The sequence below is a fragment of the Culex pipiens genome, chromosome 2 (genome assembly GCF_016801865.2).
Source record: "Culex pipiens pallens isolate TS chromosome 2, TS_CPP_V2, whole genome shotgun sequence".
Taxonomy (NCBI): Eukaryota; Metazoa; Arthropoda; class Insecta; order Diptera; family Culicidae; genus Culex; species Culex pipiens.
The window spans coordinates 93,281,709-93,303,092 of record NC_068938.1 but is presented as its reverse complement, the minus strand read 5'-3'; the positions used below and the strand labels follow the sequence as shown (position 1 = coordinate 93,303,092).

General features: G+C 39.7%; 2 protein-coding genes across 2 annotated transcripts in view; one reads left to right on the top strand and one right to left on the bottom strand.

Annotated features, from left to right (window-relative positions):
- The window catches only part of LOC120425185 (uncharacterized), a 50,492-nt gene that overhangs the window by 1,760 nt on the left and 27,348 nt on the right, over nucleotides 1-21,384 (top strand). Inside the window, exons 2-3 of the mRNA XM_052706941.1 lie at nucleotides 8,086-8,455; nucleotides 8,558-8,697. Coding sequence (XP_052562901.1) covers nucleotides 8,086-8,455; nucleotides 8,558-8,697 — 510 coding nt within the window. The remainder of the gene's footprint in view (nucleotides 1-8,085; nucleotides 8,456-8,557; nucleotides 8,698-21,384) is intronic.
- LOC120425186 (peptidyl-prolyl cis-trans isomerase sig-7-like) lies at nucleotides 6,545-9,103 on the bottom strand. Its single transcript, XM_039589618.2, has one exon. It carries the CDS (start codon nucleotides 8,926-8,928, stop codon nucleotides 6,865-6,867), a length of 2,064 nt encoding a protein of 687 aa, XP_039445552.1. The 5' UTR covers nucleotides 8,929-9,103; the 3' UTR covers nucleotides 6,545-6,864.

Here is a 21,384-nt window from a genome sequence, read left to right as displayed (position 1 = left end):
CAAAGTTGAGCCGCGAATTGGCCAAAGCGTATCATACAAATTCGTATTTAAACAATTATTTGTCGTAATTTCGGCCGTGTAAGACTGCTTCATGTCATGATCAACGATAAGTTATTTTTTTAATTTTATTCGAATGTTTATCACTAGTTTTACATGAAATATTATTTTATTAGCAAGCGAGTCAACGAATGCATGGGGTAATAAAATTTGTTTTTCGTTTATTGTAAAAATCGTACAAACCGTTGGAGTTTGCTTCGAGAGCTTCGAAATTGCCTTTGGTAGAGAATTCTTCGAAATTAAAATTAACGTCTTGAGATCATCTTTATGCACACAAATGGGAGAGTGGGCAGACCTGAGTCCCTTCTTTGTATTCCGTATACTGCCGTTCTACGCATAATTGTCCCATGTAATTTTTGGACGATTTTGACTTGTAGACATTTTTAAGTTTAGTTTGTTGTTAACTTTAAGGAAAACACATAACATCTAGTAGTTTGTTCGGAAACTCATTAAAAAGAACACCAAGTCTGTTTGTCACATCGTTGTGCTTCTACGCATAATTGTCCCACCAAGTATTTTCTTTAACGGAATCATTAGTTTTACGACGCATTATGTCTTGTTTACCTAATATATAGGAAGAGGATCACAAATAAGAGTGATAAACTACTAACTGGGGGCGATTAGGGACACATAGGGCGAATAGGGACTCCCGGGACAATTATGCGTAGAACCACCGAAATCGGTAAAAAAAAACTCAATCGCGTTTTTCTCAGTTCGACGTCGTCGTGCTATCTTGTCGCACCGCCATTTCGACGTTCCGAGAAAAACGCGTTTTAATGTTTGACCTTGAATAAACAAAAACTAGAGCACGCAATGTAAACAATAACAAACATGTTTTGTTTGGCTGACCATTCTGTGCATTGTCTCGAAGTTTGGTTGAAGTTGGTTGCTGGAGTCCCGAGTTATAATTACAAATGTTTACGGTAGTCTAACTTGTACTTGCGTCAAACGCGTTCTGACCTGAAATCTCTTTGGCCAATTGTCGCACTTACATCAATTTTCAGGGAGTGACAAGATAGCACGACAAGATTGAAACTACTTTCATATGAAAAGTGACAAAAATGCACGGAGTTTTTTCGGATTTCGTTGAATATTTCAGGATTGAAATCGAATTTTGGGGATCTGTGAAGGTCAAAAGGTGAGGCATTGTGAGCTGCACAAAATGACGTTCTTAACTCAATTTGGCCCAAAATGCACGTACGACAAGTTAGCACGACGGCGACGAGTTGCACTTTTTTGAACATGGGACAATTATGCGTAGAACGGCAGTATAGCTCGTCTCTAAATTTATCACAAAACTATGAACTTTTTGCATAAAAATGGCTGGGCCAGGGCCGATACTCCTCACGGGTGTTCCCCTCAGGAAAAAATTTCAAATGGGCAGCAGCGGCAGCTAAAGCAAGCCAGAGAGGGTGAAGAAAAGCCCCAAGAAAACGCTCCCTCTCCTTTGTTCTGCTGTTCGTAAAGCTGTTTCTTGACCCCTTTCCTTCCGATCTGCATACTAGCCTTTAATCGGGTAGTAAAGCGAATGGTTCAGAGAGACCGATTGCGTTATGTCGCTGAGTCGAAATAGTTTGCGATCGGCTTCGTTTTACTCAGTTATTAAACTGCTTAAAATCTTTGTTATCAAAAATGTTTTGCAATTTTGTTGATAACACTACACCAAATTTACGGCAAACTGTGGTAGTGCAGGCCAAAAGAGCGCTGAGCTGGTATGTTGTTAGATTCTCTCCTCTCTGAACGTGTTCGTGTGTGACTCGGATCGACGGACGGAGTGGGAAATTGAAATTCACGAAGTATTTGTGTCCCTGGGAGAAGCGATTGAGCAAGTCGCTGGCAGCCCGAGTGCAGTGTTCGCTCGCGACTGTTGCGAGCTACAAGTCGGCAAAGATTTGCTCGGCGATGAGTGAGTGATTTCTGATCTTTGAACCGAAAATCAGGACCCTTGCTTGAACGTTGACTGTCTTATTACACTATAATAATAATAAAAAAACGTACTTTATATTAATTTGAAAGTAATAATGGCGCTTTTTTTACGAACTGAGCATTAAACTTACTTTGGACTTAGAAACCTTCCACCTCTGGATTCGAATCCATGACAGTTGAAAAACGAATTTGAATGACTACCATCTAATACAGGCAGACGAATGTTGAAATTGAAGGAATAAGGCTTGAAAAATCCAATTAAAGTGCAATCAGACCCCAAGTTTCGATCTCACTAGGTTTTTTGGCCAAATTTCCCTAGTTTTTGTTTAATTTCATTTGGAGAACCTTCTGTTACCAAGCGGGTAATGAAAAGGAAATAGTTGCAAGGAACACCAAATCTCTATTAACCAGCCATTCACACAAGTTGTAAAATTGTTATTTCGGTAAATAAAATGGATTGAATTGAAGTACCATCAGTTGAAATCAATTTAAAATGCATCCTCAGCGTTTAAAATCATTTTGAACACGTTTGGGTTTGTTCAAAAATAATATGTATTTGTAAGATTTTTTGTTATTGCAATATTGAAATTCTTGCATGTAATTTCATTTTTTTAATATTTTGTTTTATTTTTGCCTCCCCTCGACCATGGCCAGAGTTGAGGGACAAAAACTTTTTTAAATATTTTTTAATCATTTTTTAAAGAAAAAATTACGCCGTTCCATAAATTGTTCAGATTTCATGTCATTATTTTCAAAATAAAAAAAAATATTTGTAAACACATGTACATTCAACGCAATACCATAAACGAAAAAAAATCAACAAATCTTATGGAAAACTGTCATTCTTTGTTTTCTATAATAACAGAAACTTAAAAAAAAACATCAACTGATAGATGTAAGCAGGGCTGTGGAGTCGGAGTCGGTGGAGTCGGGTCTTTTTGGGGACCTGGAGTCGGAGTCGTCAAAATTTGAACAGCTGGAGTCGGAGTCGGATAAATTAAATGAGCTGGAATCGGAGTCAGAGTCGGAGCCGAACATTTCTGATAACCCGGAGTTGGAGTTGGAGTCGGTGTCGGAGTTATCTTAAAATCAACAAAAATTATGTGTTTTTTTTTAATTTTTCAGTATTTGCTATAAAACAGCTTAATTTACAAAACTTCTTATATTTTTAATTGTTTTTCAAGACGCATGCGCTGCGTTGCCATTTTCAATTATTTTTAAGATCTATAATCTCTAAATGATAGCCTCTTACCCAAGTATGTATTATCATCATAACTCAATAAAATTAAAAACATTCTTGGTTTTGTTGTCAGATATATTTAATTGATTCTTGACTGCTTCCTTTTGCCTATATTTATGTACCCTTTCAATTCAAATTTGACCAAATATAATCCAGTTCAATCTGAAAAAAGTACGTACACAGTCATCTTATACCTCGGTAGCAAATGTCTTGGAGGTTTTAAGTAAATCAATTTTCAGGAAAAAAGATACGAGGTACATAAAGAGATTAAAAATACTAATCACTGTTTTTGGAATTCGGAAAAAATACTGGCAGTATAACTCTTCCAACAAATAATCAACGATTATAGCAATCTATATATTGGAACCTAACATGTGCTTTTTGTTTATAACTAAGTACAAAAAAAAATAAAATCAAAGTGTCGCGCTTAAAAGATCTGAAACAGAAAAAAAATCAAAAAAAAAGTTGCGACTAATTTTGAAATAATCTTTGAATATGTTAAATCAATCGATTATCTTAATGTAATTTGTAATTTGTTGTTTTATTGGTTACAATAGCCTGTTAGTATAAACTGTGCATCAGGTCAAGGATTGTTTAATGTTTACTATTTCTCTACTAAAATCTGATAATTTTGATCCTAAGGCAAACTATTTTCATATTGCTTCAAATTATCGTTGAACAAATCTCAAGATTTCAGGATAGGACAGGATTTCAAGATAAAATAAATGTATAGAAATTCAATTTATATTTCAAATATTATTAAAAAACATAAAAAAACTTAATATTATTCAACCGCAAAAATTTTCTCATACTATTTGTCCCACGCAAAAATGACGGAAGGTAATTATCATTGCAACTAAATGTACCTAACAAATTTCTTCTTGGAAAGATAGAAGGATCCTTTTGAAATATCCGTGACCTAGAAAATATTTTACCTTTGGATTTTTGTTTTTCATCCAACTCAATGTTTTTTCATACATTTTGATGGAGGCGCACGACCATTCATAAAGCTTCGTTTTAGGTGAAGATTCAAGTATCGCGTGCCTCCTTTTAAATATATAGAAAATTTTAAAATTAAAATAAATCTAAAATTCCTGAGAAAATATTTCCAGATCACGGATATTTGTATAGGACCCCTTAAGCGTCCTTACCAAGAAGATTTTTTAGATACATTGATTTGTAATAATAATCTTCTTCAGCTATGGCGTGATGTCTTAAAAAAATCAATGTAGCTTTAAAAAATAGTTTCATTTAAAATTGTTATTTAAAAAAACAAGGTGACTTTTATAGTCACTGTGCTTCTTATAAATGCCAGCCTAAAAGAGAGCAAATTGAATTTATATGTTAAATCGATCATTAATGCCAGCTTTCTGATAATGGTCGTTCAAAAAATAACAATTTAATATTTTAGCTTTTAATAAATTTAATGAAAATTTGAGGTTGAATAAATAAATCCAAATTTACTTACCAAACTGTTCTTCTGAAATGCCTTCAAAACTGGAGATTTTTTTTTATTTCTGTTTCAATAACATATAAAACTTGTAAAACTAGAAATTTTTTTCTGTTTTTTCAACTTGAAAAGTTTTTAAATAATCCATTTTACTAATGTTTTCGAAATAATAGTTAACTAACTTTTGAAACATAAAAAAATATCCCAGTCACGACGTGCTAGCAGGATTCTAGCAGAGTTCTTACAGAGCTGGATATTCTTACAGAATTCTAGCAGAAATGTTCTACCGTTCTAGCAGGATTCTGGCAGAACCAGCTCTGCTAGAATATTTCGGGACTGGGATGTGGAGTCGGAGTCGGGGCCAACCATTTTTTGAATGCGGATCTGACAAATCAAAATCTACTATCAAAAGTTATGAACAATTAAGTGTTATCTACAAAAACATTTGAGGCTAGATCTCAAAGAAAGGCTTAAAGGTGGATTAAGTAACGTTCTATAACTTTATTTTTAAACACCATTTAATAATGATATTTTTCTAAAAATATTAATTTTTGCATTTCCGTCGTGAAACTACTTACTTTTCCTGTCATTCTTGAACGACGAAATAGCCTACTTTTCTGTACCAAAAATAACAGAATCGAATAGCAGCACTTTTCAAAATAAATGCTGAAAAGTTCTACTTTTCAGCACTGAAATGGGTGCTAAAAAGTTGAACTAGTTGCATTTTTCAGCACTTTTTTGATTTAAACGATTTATTGACAAAATACATGAAAATTTTACTTAAAATTTCACTCAATGGGTGTTTTTCGGAATTGCAAAAAATGTTGTATGGAACTCGTTGCAAAACTTGATTTTTTCAGCACTCTTCGTATTTATAAATGTACGACTCGTGCTGAAAAAATCCTCTTTTTGCAACTTGTTGCATAAACTACTATTTTCATGTCCATGCTTAACATCAATTCAATTTTTCAGAATTGTTTTCCTGCGCTTGAGGACGTTGTGAAAAGTTGAAATTTTCGCAACGCAAATGAGTTTTATTTAAACTTGATACTTCACAACGGATTAGGTTCGCAAAAACACGGCATTAAATTACAAAAAAAAAATGAGCGATCAAGATTCTACTTGAAACTGGAAGTCTTTTTGTGATTATCTAGTGCTATTACGTGTGAAAAATACTTACCAACATTCTTATTGAAATGAACATGTTTTTGCAGTTGATTCTTTTAAACGAATGCTTTTATTGGTCCTTCTTTCAAACCCTGACCATACTTACATGACCTTGTTGAAAAAAAAAAAAGAACTCTCGTTCAATCGTTCCTCGCTCCGCAGCAACGCTAGTTCTCGTTAAACCTTCAAGCCGTTAGCCGGAAATTGCCGGAACCAGGATCCACGTTTAACCCAAAACATCGAACGCGTGGTACACCGAATTCTCCTCTCGAAACCTCTCAACACCGCGCCAAGCCGGGTGGAGTCACTATCGGAACCAGAACCGGAAGAGGGGAACCACCCCGCTCTTCAAGACCATCGAACGCGTTGCACCACCATCTCGCCTCGCACGCTTCGAACGCGCAGTACGCCCAACTGGTCTGGTGTTTGTGCCAAACGAGTTGCAAACAGAGTTAGTGCTTTGGTTTAAAAGGTGGGAGAGTTGCTTTTTGGACGTGACGAAGAGTCAGAGAGGGGAACTTACCGAAAAGTTTTGAAAAGATGGTACAATTGCGACAGGTCTAGGCAAATCTACGGACACGGATCGGATCGCGGCCGTTACGAAACTCTGAACTCTAACTCTAGAGGAGCGCTTACGCGTGTGAGTGTGTGTGTGCGTGGTTGGGACTGTCGGAACCTGTTGCTGGAAAAAAAGAAGAGATTCGTTGGCAGAGAGAAAGGATTATCAAATCTATATTCAAAAGAAGAAACAAACAAAAACACTCGCAGGATATTTTTTGCACAATCTCAGTTGCTTTTTATCGTACACATCGTTGTTTAAGGTTTTACATCTAAGATTTTTTTTGTTTTCTCCAGTGAAATATTTATAGTTCAATCATGTCTGTGTGTGTGTTCAAGTGTTAAGTTCATCCTAGTCGAGAAGCCGGTTTTATATAGCCAGCCGGAGTTTTGTCCTTCCCCGGCCGAATGCCGCTTCCCGATGGTAATAAAAAAAAACAGGCAAAATTCAAAACTTCATCGCGTTTCACTTGCGGTCCTTCTTGCTTTTCTTGCTCTTGTGTCTGCGGTGGCGGTCCGATCCGCCACTCCCATCGGACTCTGACCCAGACGAGTAGCGCTTGCTGCTGCTGCTGGGTTTGGACTTTCTCTTGCCGCTGCTGCTGCTTCGGCGGCGGCGTTCCGAGTCCTTTCGACGCCGGTCGTACCCGTCGGACGATTCCGCTCCGGAGTAATCGCGGCTGCGCCTTCTCGAGTGGCGAGATGCCGGTCCCGGGGACGGCGATATGTTACGTCGAGGGACGGGTTCGGGCGAGTAGGACCGCTGGCGCTGACGAACCGGACTCAACGAGCGCGAATCGCGACGGCGCAGCGGGAGGGGGCTTCGCGAGCGCGAATCGCGACGACGCAGCGGGAGGGGGCTTCGCGAGCGCGAGACCCGTCTAAATGGGAGCGGACTGCGGGAGCGTGTCCGACGGCGCAGCGGGAGAGGACTCCGTGAGCGGGAACGTCTTCTGAAGGGCAGCGGGCTGCGCGAACGCGATCTACGCTTGTTGCGGAAGGGCAGCGGCGAACGGGACCGGTTACGGCGACGATTTACCGCAGATTCACCACTGCCTCCACCTCCTCCTCCTCCGGGAGGAGCATTTCGCTTGATGAACGACGTCGGATACGGACGGTTCTTGTAGTCCACCATGCCGGCGACGACGCGGATGTCGCGCCCGTTGCGTTCCTCCATGTGGGCCGAGTTATCCTCCGAGAGTTGAACTTTCTTGTCGGAATTGCCTCCTCCTCCTCCTCCGCCACCGCCGCCGCCGCCTCCTCCACGACCTGCACGGCCACGACGCCACGGGGACCGCCTGCGACGCTTACCTCCGCGGTGCTTCCTAGGCGTACGCCGTCCCCGTCTTGGGCTGCGCCGGGGGCTTCTCCGTGAACTTCTTGTACGCGAGCGGCTACGCCGAGACTCCCGCTCGGATTCTTCCGCCGAGCTGGTAGATTTGCGCAGCCGACTTGGGGCTCGCTTGCGGTCACGCCGCTCGTCCTTGTACTCGATGTCCTTGAACGACTTCTTGTCCGTCCCGTCCAGATACTCGATGCCCCGACCCTTGCCCCGCCAGCGAAGCTTCGCCACCGACTGGGAAAAGTCCACGTGAATGCGCCGGTCGTCGATCAGCACGTTGTCCATCTTGAAGTACGCGTCCTCGCACGATTTCTTGTCCTCAAACTCAATAAACGCATACTGCAGCGAATCCCCCGAGACCTTGTCCCGGATCACTTCGCAGCCCACGATCTTCCCGAACCGACTGAAAATAATCTGCAGATCGTCGTCCGTCGTGACCGGGTTCAGCTTGCACACAAACAGCACGTTCTCCGGCGGTGCCATCTCCGCGTCCGGAATGTCCCCGACAATCTCCAGAATCGTGGCCCGCGCCTTGGCCTCCTTCTCCGCCATCATCTCGGCAATCTCCTCCGCACTCTTCCCCTCCGTATCGTCAATCTCCTCGTCCGCCGCGATCCTTCCCCCGGCCAGCCGCTCCGCCGACGGCGACGGTGACCGACTCGGCACCCGGAAACCCCGCGGGTCCTCGAACGGATCCTCCAGCACCACCGTGTGCGTAACCCGCACATCCTTGTACGGCCGGTGCTTCTCGTCGCAAATAACCTCGCTCAACTTCCGCAACACTTCATGACCCTCCGTAACCTCCCCGATCACACAGTGTCCGCCCCCGTCCAGCGACAGCAGCTCCGGACCCAGCGTAAAGAAAAACTGCGACCCCAGCAAACCCTCCCCGGCGCAAACCATCGACAGCAGGCCCGGCTCGGTGTGCTTAATCTTCGGCACCGTTTCCCCCTCAAAGTAGCGCTTGTGTTTACCTTCCAGCACGCCCCACACCGACGAACCGCCATCGCCGGAACCGCTCGGGTCGCCCGTCTGCGCGATGAACCCGTGCTGAACCGTGTGGAACAGGTTAAAGTTGTAATACTTGAGCTTGCACAGCTTCAGGAAGTTCAGCGTTGCCCGGGGACGCTCCTTCAGGAACAGATCCACCGTAATGTCCCCGATCGTGGTCTCGATCACGACGGACATCTTGGCGGCGGTGGTGGACACTTTGTTCCGCGCACTTAAAATAGGACGCCGACGATTTTACAGAACCAGGAGAAAATTGATTTTTTCCTTCGCGCGGATAACTTGATTCGGTGAAAATGCGCTGCTGCTGCGTATAAAATGTCACCCGAAAATCATGAAAAGAAGCGCGTGCGGTGGAGACCAACTGTCAAACGGAGCGAGAGGTAGCGCACTTTTTACACGCTGCCTGGGAAAGTATGCATTCGGGAAGGAGTTGTTACACATTATTGAGAAGAGGACTTTAGCACCCAAATTTGACTTACCTTCATATTTGTTTAACTTTTCGGAAGTCGCGTGTTTTGCAGGAGAATGCTAAAGGCCGCCGCACCCTAACCAAAAACCATGATTTGCTGAGTTCAATATCCCACTTTTCATGCGAATTTTCCAGTTCAACTCATATAACCTTTTTTATGGTTGTAGTACTAGAGTGTAACAAAAATGACTTTTTGGCGGGCATTCAAGGGTTTGTTCCGGTGGGCATACTAAGCCCAAATCCAAAATATGAGCTTGATTGGACGTAACAGGAGCTGGCGCTCCGCCCTTCAATTTTAGGGCTAGTATGCAGATCGGAAGGAAAGGGGTCAAGAAACAGCTTTACGAACAGCAGAACAAAGGAGAGGGAGCGATTTCTTGGGGCTTTTCTTCACCCTCTCTGACTTGCTTGCACTGCCGCTGCTGCCCATTTGATTTTTTTCTTGACCGGTTCCTTCCGAAGTGCGTATACCGCTTTAAATGGGATTTAACCCGTAAAAAGAGATTTTTTCAAAAATGTCACTTTTTGAGGAATTTTGGCCACTGAAGCGTGGCGTGTTGGCCAGATCCTTGCGCATCTTTTGGTATATTAACATGGAATTTTGGAGCACACTGGAGCTCGCTACAGACCTTCAAAGTTTGTCTTTTTTCGAAAAATCGTTCCCAGCAAAATCAAATGGCGTCTAGGGTGTCGCGAGGCGCGACGCATATCTTTTTTGCCGGGGCCGATTTTTCGAAAAAATGCCAAACTTTGAAGGTCTGTACCGAGCTCCAGGGTGCTCCAAATTTCAATGTTATATACACCAAAAGATGCGCAAGGATCTGGCCTACACGCCAATGATGTTGAAAATAAACGCTTCAGTGGCCAAAATGCCTTAAAAAGTGACATTTTCGAAAAAATCTGTTTTACGGGTTAAATCCCATTTAAAATTGAAGGGCGGAGCGCCAGCTCCTGTTACGTCCAATCAAGCTCATATTTTGGATTTGGGCTTAGTATGCCCACTGGAACAAACCCTTGAATGCCCGCCAAAAAAGTCATTTTTGTTACATCCTATTGTAGTGCACTCAACCACCGGTGGGTGGTTGGTCACTTTTTCGTTTGACACTTTTTTAGTTTGTACCCCGTTGGTTGGTCAAAGTCAAACTAAAAAGTGACGAACTGTCACTTTTTACACGACGCTCACGCACACTATCAAAACAAATGCTTGGTAGTATGTGTGAACTCCGTGTAAAAGGGGTGTCAAACTGTTGGTTTGACAACAGTTGGTGTCAAACCAACGGGGTTTGAGTGTACCTGAACTCAAAAAAATCGTTTGACAAAGTGGGATATTGAACTCAGAAAATCATGATTTTTGGTAAGCGATTTTTGGGTAGTTGAGATTAATATCGTGCGTTAATATCAGAATATATTTTCGACTTCGGCAGAAATATCTGCCGACCGTGCTCGGCAAGGTAATATTCTGCCTAAATCTCGGTAGAAAATTCTTTGTCCTAATATGCTCGGTTAAATTTAACCTATAGTTCGGCAGATCTAAGCAAAATGCCGAAGCTCGTCAGTTAAATTTAACAAAAATCTCGGCATGTCCAAACCTACCGAGTTCGGCAATTCAACTGTCAAATTCGCTAGAATGTGCCGAGCTGTTCGATTAGATGTTGGGGTAGCCATATTTGTTGTCGATATGAGAAGTGCTCGCTAAGCTAAGTTCTGGTTCTTTGGATAAATCCGGATTCCTTTTTGAATTTCTACAGGATTTCTACTTGAAAGCTAGGTACACATTTTTAATAAAATTGGTTAGTGAAAAGATAATCTAAAACGTTACTTAATCCACTAGAAGGTGGTTGCTGCCTTCCTCCTAAAAGTCATGCAACCACACACTACCAAAGCTTTGGCTAACGCTTACTTAGTAAAGACACTTTACATCTGAGTGCTGCCATCTATGATAAATTTAATGAACCATTTGAAAGCACTGCAGTGTTTGTGTGCGTGCACTGAGCGGAAAGTTCCGACAGCTATCCGCCGGAGCTTTCAAATTATGTAAATAATGACCCTTTTTTGTATCATCCAAAACAGTTTTTCGAACATAACTTTTAAAGAACTGCACCAAACCGGATTAAATTAAAAAAAAACTTAAAGAGCCTGAAGACGAATCCAAAAACATAGATCCGGACAAAATCGGTCGAGCCGATTGCATGCATGCATATTATTTTAAAATATGTGGAATAATGTTTTTTCAGCCTTTAACTAATTACAAGAATCTCGATTTGGTTTAATTATGATAAATGCCAAGATTTTTGGTTAAATTCGTTTCCAGGAACGCCGAGATTTTCGGCATAAACAAGCTGACTGTCAAAATTACTTTTGCCGAGACTTCGGCACACAGTAAAAAAAATCATGGTAAAATTACATCTTAAAAGGGATACATCTTTTATGTTAGAAAAAAGCTTTAATTTTACCACTTATAATGTGTAAATTTACATCTGGCAGACGCTAGGAAAAAATTACTACAATTCCAAAAAAAATATCAAGCTGGCGATAGTTAAATCTAGCTTACTAAGTCCGCGCCCCAACCCGCACGGCCAACACGCCGCTGTGAAAACAGGTCGATCAAAGCCAATGTAGATGTAATTTTACCATGATTTTTTTACTGTGCAGATGAATTTTCGGTCGCACTCTCTGCCAAGCGCTCAGTTGTTCTGTTTTCGGCAGAATTCTGCCGAAGTTCGGCATAAAAAACTGATTGTGCACGGTAAAAACAAAAATATTTTATTTATTTATGATTCAATTTTTGTTATTACATTTTTTCTAAATTACTGTAGTTAAAGTCAAAATCCAGAGTTTTTTTTTAAAAGGTCCAATAAACTATCGTCTTTCATATGTTTATAGGACCTATTCAAAAAAAAAACTCTAGAAATACACAGTAGCAGCGATGGAATAATCATCATCAAAAGAAAATCATTGGACGTTCATCAAGAGAAAACTCTTTCGCGCACAAAATATCGGGTGAAAGTCATATAAAAAATCATCATCTTGATTATTCGACGGAACCGAGGGCGGAACATCTTTTTCACCACTAGACTTGCAAGTGTAACGTCACACGTCGAAAAATTACCTGTCACAGTTAGTAGATGAGCAATGTGTGTAAACAATGTGAAATAAAAAAAATTAAGTGGTGCTGACAAGGAAATTCACAAAAAAGCATTAGCAGATTGATTTTCTTAGAGAAGTTCGGTCCGATTTTCTTTTGCGTGATTTGCCTCCTCTCTCTTCCGCGGGTGAAGAATGTTCGCAAGCGAAAATGATTTTTTTGCGATTATTCCATCCCTGCACAGTAGTTAAGTTAAACGTTTTTATGTGATAAAAGTACAACTTTAAATGAGATCATCGGCTCGATGTGTTCTTAATGATCCCAACTTTAGTACTTTATTCTGAACATAGAGTGGTAAAAAAAATCACCTTAAAAACATACACTAACTTTTAAACGTAAATTGGGTACTAAAGCCCTATGTAATTTTTTATGTACAACGGTAAAAAACACGATTAAAAACCATTTCTGATCACTTTTTTTCATTTTAATGCAAAATTTTTTTTTTGACGAGACAACATTTTTTCGATGGATCAACTATGGTCCCCTTGGAACGAGCTGTCAAGTAGGAGCTTTTCTGTCAAGAAGGACGCGAGGTTAATTTTTCAAAATTGATTTAAAAATCCATTTTAAACTCTTTGTGGTCGTACAAAGGGTCATTGTACTCAGAAAAATAAGCTTTATCGCTGTAAACAATAATATCAGCAATCTAAGCTTCATTTTAGGACCCAATTGCGGTAAAGTTTTACACCTTTAAAAAAAAAATAAAAGCTTCTGTTTCGGGGCACTGAGTGATCCCAAATTGAAAAACCCTTATTTCGGGTAGAAAAAGCTAAGTTTTTTGGTCGACTGAGTGATCCCAAATTAACGTCATTTTGGCCTATTTCGAGGGGAAAATGCACTTTTAAGTTTTTAGTCGACCCATATATATATATACTAGGGTGGGTACGTTTTTCAAAAAGTTCTCCGATCAAGTTTTAGTATGGTTCCCCTAGTAGGGCATACCCATAGGGACTTTCATGCCAAATATCAGCTCATTTGGTTGTAAACTGGCTGCGCGCATCAGGGTTAAAGTTTACATGGGAATTACTATGGGAAATTGGAACTTTTTGTTCAAACGCTCCTACAGGTCTGGGAAAATCACGCGCCAACTTCTGGTATGGTCAGGCCTATGGGGAATGGTCTGGAGAACACTTTTCCCGAAGAGAGCATATGGATTCGTTGTCCCTAGACCTGGCGCATTGGGAAACAATCCGATGTCTCCGGAATCAACGGTTTTCCTTGAAAAAGCATCAAATTTTCCTTAGCATGCTATGGAAGCTTCATGAACACCGCGACGCCATATGTCAGGCACCTACCACGTGGATGAAAAACGGCTGGAATATTTCATTTTAAACCTTTTTTGAACTAGAAAATGATCATTTCGAGCAATCCTGATATTATTTAGTCGAATTCAGAATCTTTGGATAGCAAATTTGTGTTTTGTTGATAATATTTCAACCACGTGGTAGCTGTCTGACATATGGCGTCGCGGTGTGCATCAAGCTTTCATAGCATGCTAAGGAAAATTTGATGCTTTTTCAGGGAAAACCGTTGATTCTGGAGACATCAGATTGTTTCCCAATGCGCCAGGTCTAGGGACAGCGAATCCATATGCTCTCTTCGGGAAAAGTGTTCTCCAGACCATTCCCCATAGGCCTGACCATACCAGAAGTTGGCGCGTGATTTTCCCAGACCTGTAGGAGCGTTTGAACAAAAAGTTCCAATTTCCCATAGTAATTCCCATGTAAACTTTAACCCTGATGCGCGCAGCCAGTTTACAACCAAATGAGCTGATATTTGGCATGAAAGTCCCTATGGGTATGCCCTACAAGGGGAACCATACTAAAACTTGATCGGAGAACTTTTTGAAAAACGTACCCACCCTAATATATACTCAGTTTTTTGTGCCGAACTTCGGCAGAATTCTGCCGAAAACAGAACAACTGAGCGCTCGGCAGAGAGTTCGGCAGAAAATTCATATGCCGAAGTCTCGGCAAAAGTAATTTTGACAGTCAGCTTGTTTATGCCGAAAATCTCGGCATTCCTGGAAACGAATTTAACCGAAAATCTCGGCATTTATCATAATAAAACCAAATCGAGATTCTCGCAATTAGTTAAAGGCTGAAAAAAACATTATTATTATTATTTATTATTTCATATTTATTGGTCGTTTATAGTATAATCGGATACAATCTGAACCAGAATGAATCCTATATTCCTACCAAGCGCCTTCGTCATGCATTTCCTTGGTAAAAGCTGCAAATGAAAGACCCTTCAGATTATCTTTTCACTAACTGATTTTATTAAAAATGTTTACCTAGCTTTCAAGTAGAAATCCTGTAGAAATCCGGATTTATCCAAAGAACCAGAACTTAGCTTAGCGAGCACTTGTCATATCTAAAACAAATATGGCTACCTCAACATCTAACCGAACAGCTCGGCACTTTCTAACGAATTTGACAGTTGAATTGCCGAACTCGGTAGGTTTTGGACATGCCGAGATTTTCGTTAAATTTAACTGACGAACTTCGGAATTTTGCTTAGATCTGCCGAACTATCGGTTAAATCTAACCGAGAATATTGGGACAATTAATTTTCTACCCAAAATTGCGCTCGCACATCTTAAATTTGCGCTACTTTTTCCCACCTCACCTTTTCGTTGTTGTTCTACCTTGCGCCTACGTCAAAACAAAAAAAACACTTTGACGTTTCTCGCGTTCCATTTTCGCGGCCCTCGTCTTTCTCTCGCGCGCGGGTTGTGTTCTCGTTTCGTCGCGACTCTTCGCCTTTTCGCGAGATAAAATTTTCAGGCCCTCGTCTGGTGCTGGCTTCAACTCCGCCGTCGCAGTCGTTTTCGGGAGTGCTTGCGGTGCGGACGCGAGTCTGGTTTTGTGGCCGTCAGGGCATTTCATTCGCCGGAGGAAGACCTTGAGAGTGTTGACAGTGTTTGGTGTTGGTCGTTGGCCCTTGGACGGAAGAATTCGGGTCGTGTGCGTGTTTGAGTGAGTGTGTGTTCCGAGGACATCCGGAAGTGTGACCGCGACCTACTTTGGGGCGACGTCCCTTGGAAGTTGATTGGTACGAAGAACAACCCGGAAGCGATTCTGAAGGAAAAGGTCGTTCAACCTTGAACGTCGGTGACCTGGAAGGATAAAACTAGAACGACGGAGAGTGGCCACTTGCTGCCTCCGCCTACCTGTTGTGACCTCGTCCGCGTCGCGTCGAAAGGTGTGTTCCATTTAGTGATTTCGTGCCAATTGGTGACCGTGACCGAAATTTGCCAATTTAAGCCACGGGAGATCAATCCATCTAGCAGCAGTAACTCGAAACTAGGGTGGCTCAACAAAAACGCGCGTTTGTGACCTGTGCGTTGTAGAATCTAGGTTCTGCCCGCTGCGTCCTCACCTCGAAGGTGGACCTTGGACGACGACGTAGTCATCAGGTTGGCTTCGTAACAATACTCGGCAAAGCAAAGCAAGTCAGCAGCAGCCGCGACGCGACCCAATCAACGCGCGCGCGGGCCAGAAAAGAGGACAAGGTAAAAGCGCTCTCGAAATCAGCTCAATGCGCTCGCAACAACTCTCCGAGGCAGCATTCAGGCCTGCAGCTGGCCCCCATTTGGAGTACGAAGTAGTGTGGAGTTGTTGTTGTTGTTGGGGTGGCATGTGCGCGGCTCCGCTGGACCCACTTTTTGCTACCTTCTGCCTTCTTCCCCCCGTCCCGTCCCCGCGAGGCGAGTGGGCTGAGGACAGATTGAAACTTTTGTGCCAGGCCAGCACCTTTTTGGTTGGCTGCGCCAATTAGGATTAAGAACGATGACCCTAATGATGAAGGGTGAAGGAGGGATTTTAGGGGAAATTAGAGCAACTATTAGTTGACTTTAGATTAATGTATCTTTTGAACTAGTGCTGTTCGGTTCTCCTACATATTGCATGCAATTTTTATTTGTATGCAGGAGCGACGAACTGCCCTAATTCTCCATACAAACTTTGGAGAAAAACCATTCGGCCTTGTTTTTTTAATATTTTTGAAAAATTCAAAGTGCATGTGTTTCTGGGGACCCCAAAGTTCATGCTTCCCCTCGAGTTGAGCCTGCGCAGTCATTTTTTTAAGTTTTCTGTACGTCAGTGTAAATTTTCAAAATTGGCCTAACAAAATTTGAATCCTTTTGTAGTCATTGGGCTTATAAAAAAAAGATCTTTATCGTTGTGAAGAATAATATCAGCATTTTAAGCTTAATTTTAGGACCCAATCCCAAATGTAAACGTTACTTTTGAAAATATTAGTCAAGAAACATGAAACAAAACAAACTACAAAACTTATCAAATTCTGAAAAAATATGATATTTTTCCTTGAAAACACATTCTCAAGGCGGTTTAGTTTCTATACCTTAGGACAGGGTTGCCAGTTCATATTTTGTTGTTCATCGGGAAGGACTTTTGAACTTCTAGCTAACGATGCACAAAAAAAACCTTTTAATCAGATCTGGAGTTTTTTTTTATGAAAAGGTGCAAAAAAACAAATTTCCAGTTTTTGCTTTTTGGGTATTTTTTAATACCCCTGACCCCTGGCGGTTTCAAAAACATCCAAAAAATAAAAACTGGAAATTTGGTTTTTGAACCTTTAAAAAAAAAACTCCAGAAATGTACTTTTAAAATCTAATAATTTCAATTGAAGTGTTGACTGTTTTAGAGTTTTTTGAATGAAATACTAAAATTTTCACAAAATACCGTATTTTCTCAAAAATACTATTTTTTTTCATTAAAAAAACTCTAAAAAAGTCAAAATACATGCAAAATTTGAAATAGTTTGATACCCATATTGCGAATTCTAAAATGTTTAGTATTTTCGAGAAAATACGGTATTTTGTGAAAATTTTAGTGTTTCATTCAGAAAACTCTAAAACAGTAAAAAAAACATGCAAAATTTAGAATCGTTTGATACAAAATTTGTGAATTCTAAAAATTTATTATTTTCGAGAAAATACGGAATTTGGGAAAATTTTAGTATTTCATTCAGAAAACTCTAAAACAGTGAAAATGCATGCAAAATTTCGAATCATTTGATACCCATATTGCGAATTATATAAATATGAGTATTTTCGAGAAAATACGTTATTTTGTGAAAATTTTAGTATTTCATTCAAAAAACTCTAAAACAGTAAAAATAAATGCAAAATTTCGAATCGTTTGATACCCATATTGCGAATTCTAAAAAGTAGTATTTTTGAGAATATACGGTATTTTGTGAAAATTTTAGTAGGTAAAAAATCTATAAAACAATTAAAATACATGCAAAGTTTAGAATCGTTTTATACCTATATTGCGAATTTTGAAAATTTGAGTATTTTCGAGAAAATACGGCATTTTGTGAAAATTTTAGTATTTCATTCAAAAAACTTTAAAACAATTAAAATACATGCAAAATTTAGAATCGTTTGATACAAAAATTGTGAATTCTAAAAATTTATTATTTTCGAGAAAATACGGAATTTGGGAAAAATTTAGTATTTCATTCTAAAAACTCTAAAACAGTTAAAATACATGCACAATTTCGATCGTTTGATACCCGTATTGCGAATTCTAAAAAGATGAGTATTCTCGAGAAAATACAGTATTTTGTAAAAAATTAAGTATTTCATTCAAAAACTCTAAAACAGTTAAAATACATTCAAAATTTCGAATCGTTTGATACCCATATTGCGAATTTTAAAAATTTGAGTATTTTCGAGAAAATACGGACGGTATTTAAAATTTGACAAAAAATTGCCTGTCTTAACAGTTTTTTCCAAATCTTCTTGCAAGAATGTTGACAGATTTAGTTAAAAAATGTCTAAAATTACCTCTAAAAATTTGTAAATTTACATTTTGCTTTGTGTAATTTTATTTATTCCATATAAATTTAGATAAAATTACATCGAAAATGAATTAACATTCAATCATAATAAATTTCAACCTTTCAAAATTCTTTTTTTTTTCGGCGAATTTGTTCAAGATTCCTCATGGTTTCCATGGCAGATAAGAGAGATCCAGTTAATAAAAAATACATAAATGACACTTAAGTGGTAGTAACTGGAGTCAGGGTTGCCAGATCTATGAACTTTTAGATTCGATTGGAAGGTATTTCAATTACCTGTCCAACGAATGGTCAGATGATAGATCCGGACGTGGTTTCTATGCGAGCTGTGAGTTCCGGTTTGAAAAAGAACTACATAAATATCACTTCTCGATTAAATTTTCAAAAGGTCCTCACGGGTCCCCCACAGACCGTTATTATGAAGAAAAAATTTCCACCCAAACCAATGATTGGACATGGTTTCTGGGACCATTTTGCACCTCTGGGCCAAGTTTCAAAATATTTGCCGGCAGAAATTTCGAATACGGTCAGTTTTAGTATTTTTAGTTGAAATTAAGGGGAAACCGCATGTAAAATGCGTAGGAAAAGTTCAAAGTTTCAATGTTTTAACTCTTAAACGTTACTGGTCATGGTTTTAAATTGTACTTACATGTAGCAGAATGATATAAAACGATTTACGGAACTGACTTAGTCGGATTAAGCCTTAGTTAAGTGACTTAAGTACATTATTTACAAGTTTTTATCGAAATATTTTTTTTTTTACTCCTACATTAGGCAATTTTAAGTCTAGGAAGACTAGATTGCATAAAAATAATTAAAATGGGGACTTTGAGCCAAGGGGTCACAATGTACAAAAGATTGTTTTGATAAGCATTAAGTTTATGTCAATATTTGCTTGTAGACTGCTTGATTTGGTCTATTTATATTCCCAAACCCAAAAATAATTTGATGATATTGTTTCGCAGATCGCAAATTAATATGTTTTAAAAGACCTATTGATTTTAAATCATCTATAAGTGACAAATTGAAAAATGATGCGCACATGTTCCAGTTCTGAATCGATACGTTCTGAATACAAATAAAAGAAGAAAAAAAAACAATTATGTGACGTGGCAAGTTTGTAGCATTGCATTAATCACATTATTGTTTTTTTTTGTTTTAAAACGTCTAGAAATTTGAACCATACGAATAAAATGTAGTGAGTATTTCAGCTAGCATTTAGCTCAAACATTTGTGTTGACCTGTGTAATGATTATAATTAGCAAAAGTTTAATGGCACAACTTCCCACAGGATTAATATTTCAAATCAATTATGATTTTGCAAAATTGCAGTTAATCATCATAAAAACTGTAATGTATTGTTGAAACAGTATGATCATCGTTGAAATTCATCAAAACATATTAATGATCAGCAAGTACTTTTACTGATAATATATTCAGTAAAACAAAACCCACTCCTGTCTCATGTGAAAACACAACCACTCATCCACTATTTTAACAAGCCTGGCATATCCTAAGAAAATGTGAAAATAGTATAGTCTAATATGTATAGGTTATTGAACTTATAAATATTTACATATGAAGGACGATGTAAGTTTTCAATGTAGTTTTGTCTTAAAACTCTTGTCAGGGTCCAACAATAAGGCTAAAAATCCTTTGTAGTTTTGTTTCGTTCTTATTCAACTTTCTATGGATTTTTTTAAAATTGTGGGAGAGGACAACAGTATTTCTCGAGTTTTTTTTGAAAAGGTCCTATAAACAAAATTTTCACTTTTTGCTTTTTGGGTGTTTTTGAATACCCCTGACTCAAGGCGGTTCTAAAAACACCCAAAATGCAAAAATTAAAAATTTTGTTTATAGGACCTTTTCAAAAAAAAACTCCAATTCAATTCAATTCAATTTATATTTTTCGAGATAGCATGTTACAATTTTGTTTCATTTGTGCTTGTATAGAGATTTGGATTTTCCTTGCAACTATGACTGTTTCAGATACTGACTTGGTAGCATAGAAATTGTTTGTTTCAAATCTTCAAATCTAGGAAAATGGTGGTAAAAAACCTAGCGAAATCCATAACTGTTATGTTTGCTTAATCTAATATCACAGTTGGGGAAGAAGGGGGAAGGGGATCGGGGTTTGTTGAGTTCCTTAACGTAAGTAGTTGGCGATGGCAGAAATCAGTGGGTTGTCCGACATCTGGCAGCTTGACCGGAACTTCAGGAACATTCGGTCGATGAATTCGTCGATCGTGTCCAGTTCAGCCAGCTGGTGAAGATCATCGGTTGGATACCACGGATCGAGGTTGTAGATCATCTTGAGAAGCTTGTTCTGCATACGTTGTAGTTTTTTCCGATGGGTAGCAGCGCAGTCCTTCCAAGCTGGAAACCCGTAGGTAAGCACAGCTCGAAAAACACACTTGTAAAGCAGGAGTTTGTTATGCAGCTGGAGACGTGACCGGCGATTCACCAAAGAGTACAGCGAACGGATCAAGGATTTACACTTTTTGAGAGTCTGGTCAGTGTGCTTGTCGAAAAGAAGCTTCTTGTCTAGGAGAACTCCTAGATACTTAGCTGCGTTGGACCAGTCCACCTCCAAACCGCAAACTTTCACTTTGGAACTCGGAAGATATCTCGACGACCTGCGTCTCGAGAAGAACACTGCTTGGGTCTTCGTGGGGTTGATTTTTATCCTCCACTGACGCTGGAACTCCTGCAGATGGTTTTGGGCCGCCTGCAGTTTGGTCTTGATGACTTTCGGGTCCGAGTCAGATACAAAGTATCCTGTGTCGTCGGCGAAGAAAGCGTACGAAACACCATCAACCATTAGAACGTCAGCTGAGAAGACATTGTACAGGGTTGGACTGAGCACAGATCCTTGGGGCACTCCGAATGGAATTCCATGAATTGGTGACAGTGAGCCATTCACGGTGACCTGGAAGCTTCTTTCTCTGAGAAACGATTGAATGAGTTTGACCAGATACATCGGAAACCCAGCGACGACGAGCTTATGAATGATGGCATCTTGCCATACCGAATCATATGCTTTCTCAACATCTAGCATGACCATTCCAGTGGACTTTTTCGTTAAAAAGCCTTTTTTGATCGCCTGCGTGATCCTCACGAGCTGGTGGTTTGTAGAGTGCCCTTTGCGAAAGCCGAATTGCTCATCCGGGATGATCAGGTTGGT

Bases quoted from the DNA above. Each gene is read 5' to 3' on its own strand.
- LOC120425186 (XM_039589618.2), bottom strand. From the start codon at position 8,928: ATGTCCGTCGTGATCGAGACCACGATCGGGGACATTACGGTGGATCTG.